This window comes from Galendromus occidentalis, unplaced genomic scaffold (assembly GCF_000255335.2).
Source record: "Galendromus occidentalis unplaced genomic scaffold, Mocc_1.1 scf7180000076317, whole genome shotgun sequence".
In the NCBI taxonomy this organism is placed as follows: domain Eukaryota; kingdom Metazoa; phylum Arthropoda; class Arachnida; order Mesostigmata; family Phytoseiidae; genus Galendromus; species Galendromus occidentalis.
In genome coordinates this window covers 5,214-13,288 of record NW_003804306.1, presented here as the reverse complement: position 1 = coordinate 13,288, position 8,075 = coordinate 5,214, and the positions used below count along the sequence as shown (strand labels likewise).

General features: G+C 51.0%; 1 protein-coding gene and 1 pseudogene across 1 annotated transcript; both read left to right on the top strand.

Annotated features, from left to right (window-relative positions):
* Window positions 1–1,066: 1,066 nt before the first annotated feature.
* LOC100905609 (zinc finger matrin-type protein 2 pseudogene) lies at window positions 1,067–3,950 on the top strand (annotated as a pseudogene).
* A 517-nt stretch (window positions 3,951–4,467) lies between these two features.
* Window positions 4,468–5,811, top strand: LOC100905317 (V-type proton ATPase subunit d-like). Its single transcript, XM_003738718.2, has one exon. The coding sequence runs from the start codon at window positions 4,609–4,611 to the stop codon at window positions 5,650–5,652; it is 1,044 nt and encodes a 347-aa protein (XP_003738766.1). The 5' UTR covers window positions 4,468–4,608; the 3' UTR covers window positions 5,653–5,811.
* Window positions 5,812–8,075: the final 2,264 nt, after the last annotated feature.

Sequence of the window (8,075 nt, the reverse complement as noted above, 5' to 3'; positions counted from 1 at the left end):
GTTATGGGTGGCGAAGTTGTTTCCGGTTGGTGAATTCGCGAGGATTCTACCTCGTGAGAACCGGACGAGCGATAGCTTTCCGTGCAATCACTTTCGTGATGTGGCTTGGTGTGAGCTTGCTTCCAAATCGGACGGTCGTAGAGCGAGGGAGTTGACGCGCAAGGCGCAGACCCGTATGAGAATGACGTCGACATTCTTCGGATGAAAGGATTGATACAGCATTGTTTTACTGATGAAGCAACATCTCATTATAGACCAGCGTTCCCAGATAAGGAACCTTTCGATTACGATTCGACAGACTCTCGAGGTCCAAAGACATCGTTTTCAGGCAAACTTCATTGTTTAGTCGACCGAATCATTCCACATTGGGGGAGCTTCGGAAATGAAGAGTTTCGAGGGAATGTCTAGAGAACCTCGCCTCAATAATCGAGTAGAACTATTGCATCTTGCTAGTTTTCTCTCTATCGAGCTCCATATATCGAGCTCCTCTCAAAACCCCACGAGAAGCCTAGAATTCACTATTATTCATCAGATTCCAAGCTTGATCGAGGGGTATGTAGAAAAACCGAAATCATGGAGCAACCATGTAGCGCTTCACGACAGGATCTCGTTCAGAGTGGAATCCCGGAAATTCCCCTTTCGATACAGGAATCAGTTTGCGGCCAGCGTGAATGAGGATCGAGATATAAGACCGCAAAGTGCGACAAGTTATGGCTATCTGGATGACGAAGTACATCGAACAGGTCACCCGAGCCTGGGTAAAGACGTTTTCACGTCAAAATGTCCTTTCATGTCGCAACTCAACCTATCAGTCGTGAACGAACGAGGCACAGGCCGCTGGACGCGCATGAGCGATGTGTAACTCCCTCCCACATCAATCGATACTTCACACCCATTAATCGAAGAAACCTCGGACCCCTCTCGTATGCAGACTCACATCAGCTCTCAACCACCCCGTCCACAACTTCCGTCCCGTCACTCACTCTAACCCCAGTACTTTAGAATCACAAGAACCCCTCGGTAGAATCAATGAGATAGAGAGGGATGTTCTAACATGTAGATAATCTCTTAGGTCCCTCACTCAACCGAGAGGTTCATGAGGACCTTCAATCTCAGAATAAAAAGCACTGGCCGTTACATTGCCCTCACTGTTATGTGGACTTGGATTCGACGCTGCACATTCGTATCTAGGTGTTTCTAGCTCAAGTTCTCCGGTAAACTGACGATCCCACTTGTCAGCCATGAGCCTCCCGAATCCCGGTGATCACAGAAGAAAATGGGATCGTGACGAATACGAAAAGCGGGCGAAGGAACGCGCCGAAGGAGACAACGAGAAACGATCGTTGTCAGACGACGATGAAGACGGATGCGGACCCAGCGTCGGACCTTCGAGCTCGCGCGAGAAGAAGCCGCAGCGCGAATTGCTCAAACCTCGACAATATAAAGTGGATCTCGACTCACGCTTGGGTAAGACGACAGACATATCGAAAACAGCCGACCATTCGCAAGCCGCCGGCTATTACTGCAATGTATGTGACTGCCTTGTCAAGGATTCGATCAATTTCCTCGATCACATCAACGGCAAGAAGCATCAGAGGAATCTGGGTATGTCAATGAAAGTGGAGAGATCCACGCTGGACCAAGTGAAGAAACGGCTCGAGATGTGTCGCAGGAAGGTTGAGGAGAAGAAGAAGGCGTACAACCTGAGCGAAAGGATACGGGAAGTCGAAGAGGAGACTGAACGTATGAAAGAACATCAGAAGGAGAAGAAGAAGGATAAGCGACGAAAAGTTGACTCAGAGGACCAGGGCCTGGACCCTGACATGGCGGCGATGATGGGGTTCTCAAGTTTCGGGGGTAGCAAGGAAAACAACTAGAGCTCGCCCACCGCACCTATTGTCACGCGGGGTCTCCTGAAATGTTTGCATGTGTTGACTTTACTCGGTGGACAAAATGCGGTTGAGGCCTCGCTGTCACCGGGATGCATGGAGGTATAGTGTCGCGTGGACTTGCATTTGCCACAAGGGAATCGTGGTCCACGACAATCACCCGGTTTAGCATGAGTGCTCTTGAAGCACTGGTCACAACGTCGGTGAGCCGCGAGGATTTCCCGACGCCTCACCAAGGGAATATCAGCGGGGCACCAAGATGAGTTATGCTCCGTCACCTCACAAGACAAACACGGTCGGGATCGGAATTTCGTCTTGTAAGTCGCGCCAGCTCTGGGAACAGCTGCGGCGACTATGGTGCTCCTTTGACGTCGGAAGGCGGGTTCGCTCGATTGAGGATCGCGCCCCGCCGTATCTCTACTGTCCCCGGGACGCGGTTGCTCATCAGAGTGTTTCATGTCTTCCCAATCCCGAACGCGCATGCGGAGAAAGTCGATTAAACGCTGGACTTCATCAGCTGTTTTCTCAGCCACTGACGTCGGGTCGCTGGCTCCAGCTGGTGGATTATTGTTGACGTTCGGAGTGGAAAGCGGTGGCTTCGCGGCGGCTCCGGCGAGAGAGAGCTTCTCTTCGATGCGACGTGCATCTTTGAATTCTTGCCTCATACGTGCCGGCATGGAAGTCTCTATGGCCGATTTCAAAGTGAGAGCGAAAGTCGAAAGCGGGATGCCGTTCGCCGAGAGGGTCGCGAGGCTACCTTGCACGAATGTGACGAGCTTGCGCAATGCCGGCAAGTCCTGGTACCTCGAAATACGGGGGAGATCCCGGAGGTCGGACAGGATTCTTTCCGTCTCGTTGTCGATGCGCGAATAATTCTGATCCAAGAGCTCGCGAGCCACGGCGTAGTTAGCATCGGATAGCTCGAGCGCGTGAACGATCTATTTCGGTTCACCGCCGACGAACTTACGCAGAATCATAAGACGCTCGATTGGAGGAGCGTCTGGCCTGTCGTTAACGAAGCATTTGAATTGGGTAATAAACGTTCGGTATTGCAAGCAGTCACCGGCAAACACTTCCGGCGAGATGTCAAGCTCTCGAGATAAACGGCCTGTGGAGAACGCTGCGCTCTGCGGAGCCGTGGCATTGGAAACGGTCTGTCTGGCCGGCATTGTGGCGGGATCCATCGTGGTGGCCGACGTCGTCGAAGAGCTCGGAGGGGGTGTCGCTGTAGTTGGAGCGAACGCGTTTCCCCCGGGAATGAGGGTGGACTCGAGGTGCATCGGAAAACGAACGTGTCTCCGAGCCTCTGGTGTCCCATAGAACGTCTCCGTCAGGTTCGAGCGATCGGCCGATCGGCTCGATGGCGCTGACGCGGCCGTCTATGCCACGGCTATCACTTCTTCGAGCTTAGCGTTGAACTCCTTGGCTTCTTCGATTTCTTTCTCGAAATGTTCTCCATCTGGCATGAGATCTGCGATTTGATCATCGAGCTCGCGGATTATGTCGCGATGCTGAGTCATGAGCGTGAGCGTGGTTTCGGGCCCACGTGGGAAAATCGGCGAGTCGGTTTCCATGGCCCCGATCTGGGCGATTTCATTTCTTATCCTGTTGCGGCGATGTGTGCGACGTTGCCGTAGTTTTTTCAGTTCCTTCTTGATATCACAGGCTTCTTCTTCCCGAGCGGGTTCTTCCTCTGCGCTGTGGGGTTCTTGGCTTCGAGGCTTCGGATGCATTTTGTCCTTTTCTTGGTTCACTTTTCGATGAATTATGGCCACGGCACCATGTTAACTTTACTCGGTGGAAAAAATGCGGAGGGATTTCCGGGTACCCAATCGCAAATCGGAGGAACAAGATTTCGATGATGCTCACACTCGCTCGGGTTGCAGACAACTACTCTCTTTAATTATCAGACCTTATCGTCGCGCCGTCGACGTCGGCCGACGCGGGTGTTCGACTCCAATGCCGCCAAGCGGCCATCGCCGATACTATCGCGGCTATCGTGGTAAAAACTCGAGATATTTAACAGCTTGTGTACATAAGTTTCGGAGATGAAAGAGAAATCGTATTTATTGATGGCATAAAACAAAGAGGTTTGTAATTTCCGATAGGCCCGTGCTCTCGCTACAAGCAATTCTGGTTACCGTGTCATGATGATGTCGCTGAAATTCCCTTAGAGCCATCAAAGCCTTCTTCGGCGGGCTCCACCAGGCTGCACAGTGCCCGAAGGCGCTCACTGTACGATACTAAAGACACCCATTGACCGTGAGCGCCTGGATATACGAGATGCATCGACAGGTACAGATATTCGAACTAGACTTCCTCTCGTATCGCTCGCGGACCTCCTCGCCTAGACTCCAAGCCCTGGAGCCATCGCTCCTTTCGCTGAACATCGGAAGGAAGTCTCTTTGGCTCAGACGTCCAAACATAGGAGCGTAGGACCCCGTCGACGGCATGGACTCTCGACTGGTAACTGTTCAATTGACTGCTCGAACTTCGCCCGTTTGGAAGAGGCGGGTTGTCCGTCGTCTGCTTCAACATTCCGAAAACCTGTAGGCGAGGAGGAATTATTTGGAAAAAGACGGTTTCTCTGTAGAAGAAGAGAGAAGACTGTCGTGTGAGGCAGCGGTTCACAGTGTCTTTGAGCGTAGTGCCCACCAACCTATTCTCAATCCCATGCGACACCGTTCTCGTCCGAGATAAGGCTCCTGTCGTCTACGAAATGCTGGACGAGCTTCTGTTCAACAAAGAATTCGGTCTACTTGGAAGGCTTCGTCCGGGGCTTGAAAATGGGATCCTTCGTCAAGCGGATTACAACAACTTGGTGCAGTGCGAGACACTCGAAGACATAAAAGTGCATTTGCATTCAACAGACTACGGTAACTTACTCGCTAATGAAGCATCACCTCTTGCCGTGTCGAACATAGACGATAAACTCCGGGAGAAGCTCGTGGTGGAGTTCCAGTACATGAGGAAAAATGCGACAGGGAAACTGGCCACATTTCTGGATTTCATCACGTATTCATACATGATTGACAACATCATCCTGCTTATAACAGGGGCGCTCCATCAGCGGCCGCTCAACGAACTGATGTCCAAATGCCACCCTCTCGGATCCTTCGATGAGATGAGGGCGATTGAAATCGCTCAAACCCCCGCTGAACTGTACAACGCGGTGATCATCGACACTCCCCTGGCTCCTTTCTTCCAAGACTGTCTGCTGGAACAGGATCTGAACGAGATGAATATCGAGATCATTCGGAACCAACTCTACCGCGCCTATCTTGAAGCGTTTTATAAATTCTGTGAAGAAATCGGAGGAACCACGGCGACGGTCATGTGCGAGATCTTGGCTTTCGAGGCTGATCGTCGAGCGTTCACTATCACGATGAACTCCTTCGGGACCGAACTCGAACGAGACGAACGCATGGCTCTGCTGCCTCGATGTGGGAAACTCAATCCCGATGGGTTGGCTGCGCTTGCGAGAGCCGAAGACCTGTTCCAAGTGAAAAGCATCGCCGAGTGCTACGTCGAGTATAGTGAGCTATTCGAGAACGAGAGTGGCGATAAGACTTTTGAAGATAAGTTATTCGAGTACGAAGTGGATCTGACTGTGAAGTCATTCATGCAGCAATTTCACTTTGGTCTCTATTACGCTATTGTCAAACTCAAGGAGCAAGAAGCCAGGAACATAGTGTGGATTTCAGAATGTGTCGCTCAAAGACACCGGTCCAAAATCGAGAATTATATCCCAATACTACCCTGATATTGATTGTCTCTATAATATTACTGTCTCTTGAGATTTCCCTTATCCGAGATCAAGGCCTCATCTCTTCGCCATCGGGACCAAACCAATGTCGACGACTCATTCGGGTCGCCAATGGAAGGCACCGGGAATTGCTCCCCAGAACCCCCTCCCTCTCATCCACTATTGAAAAGTTCAAAAAGCTCAACTTTTTTCCCGAGAACAAAGGCGTGAACCGCCCTTACTTTGTTATATATTCGATGAGAGAGCAAAGTATGTATCATATATAGTTCGTGAGTTCCGCGAGAAGCCAGATAGATATCTAGATCCAGATCGCTTGTGAAGCACCTTGAGGCGCGTCTCCATAGGAGAAAAAAATCATGCTCGATGCAATAAGAGTCTCAATTCATTTCATTATAACTCGTAGATGGGTCGCGACGAAGAAGTATAGGACTTATCCGGGAAGCCTCCTCCCGCTACCCTGCGATATGGTTCCTCGAGTCTGCGTTTGAGCGACGGAAACCGGTTGGGTAGTCTGGGAAATCGCTCCGGAGAGACCTCGGGGGGAGATGTGTCCAGAACTAACGGAGGCGGAGCGGACGGTTTCTGGAAGCGTTCCCGAAAGTCGCGGCACGGAGGACTTTTCGCCTACGCGCTGCACCCTCATGACTCCACGACTCGCTCACCAAGAAGCTCGCATACGATCATATGAGACTAATTAAAACTAGGTACATTCCGATGTCTGAAGTCAGATGAGATGCGTTTCGGACATTCCCCCCGTCCGCCTCGAGCGATCGAAACGAGTCTTCGGCGATGGCTTCGTCATGAAACCCCGTTTATCATCGCTGCGCCCTCTCGCGAGGTCTTTCGGATTCCCGCGACCCAGACTCGAGCTATTCGGGAGAGTCCTTGTGGAAGGTTCTGCTTGAACCCCAACAATAGACTGGCGGACGCTCGCACTCTGGGCGTTCCATCGCTTGCCCGAAACTTCGTCATTCCTGAGTCTAGGTGAGTCGAAGCGTAGGAAGCGGAATCCCGGATTCGAGCGTAAACTGCATCGATTCGGTAGCTATTTGATTTTAATTTCTGCACTCGTTGCAGGCGCTCAAGCGCGATGCAGTCACTCGGCATGAGCTCCGCGTTCTAGAAACAAACGCCGCTAGATATGAGTTGCGAGCGCTGAATTCGATGAGGACTCCTAGGCGGTCCTGAGAACAGCTTTCGAGAAAACCGTTCACTGTGGGAGGACTCGGATGATTACTCAACTCGAGGAAGGGGACCATACGAACTCTGAAGCTTCGTCGACATTCCGCGATACGATGCTACGCATCGTACTCATCACGTGGCTGTTTCTGGCAATCTACGGTCTCGATACGAAAGCACTCGGGGATCATTTGGCGATGTTCTCTCACTTCGCACAACTTGATTTAGAGATCGAGCTGCGCATGGAAAACAGGTTCTTAGAATATTGTCGATTCATCATTTGAGCTACTTTATTTCTCCTATGTATGTATATACGACCGCGGAGCTCCGATCAGAGCGTAATCGGCAGTATTCTAAGGAATATAGCCGGGCGTGATGGCTCATCAGAATAATTGCTGGGATTTCCGGAACGTCAGTGCCTTGAACATGTGAGAATAAAATAGTGAGTTTCTTGACAAATATCGTGTCTGCTCTCTACTTTCCCGCTCCAACGAAGACTAATGAGGTTGATGCCCAATCGAGAAGGTCTGAGCTCCCCCTCGATCCGTTCAAGATCAGGAGATCAAATAACCGAACCCCGCCTTGATTGTCTAGTTTCAATAATTCATCCCAACGCGCGAAGTCAGAGAGCTGTCTTGCATACGACAGAGGAGCCGCTCTTCGTCAAGCTCTCCCAGAACGCTTGAAGAAATCCACCACGCATGACTTTCTTCTTCGAATGGCGATTCCATCAAACTCTCCCCAGAGCCTGCTTTCCGAAAGAGAGGGATCTCGTCGGTTCGCAACTCGCAAAAATAAATGCATCTGAGAGTAGCCGTATCTGAATGGTCGGGATCGAAGACCCCGGGGACGGAGTAAATCTTATTCGATACGATTCTAGTGGAAGAATTCTGTTCGCCCGTCTGAGAGTGGGGATCGCCGGGGAAGACCGAGGAATTATGAAGCTGCAGTTCTTATTCTCGCTCTTATGTGTGATGCTTGTGCTTGTTGAAGGCCGGTAAGATATCCGTTCCTGGAGCATAATGTGTCTGAACTCCGTAGGCGGAGTATCGGGTTTCAAATCGAGTCTCAACGACGCCGCTCCTCTTGGACCTGGTCCCCGTCGGATCGTCCGGACTGTTACGTATTACGGCAGTGCGGATGTAGCGTTCAGCACTAGCGTAGAATATATGTATACTACTATACGGAAACATCAGTGATTGACTCACTTTTACTCTCTGCGCAGGGAAAGCGATCTCGTG

Coding starts and splice junctions, on each gene's coding strand:
- LOC100905317 (XM_003738718.2), top strand. CDS start 4,609: ATGCTGGACGAGCTTCTGTTCAACAAAGAATTCGGTCTACTTGGAAGG.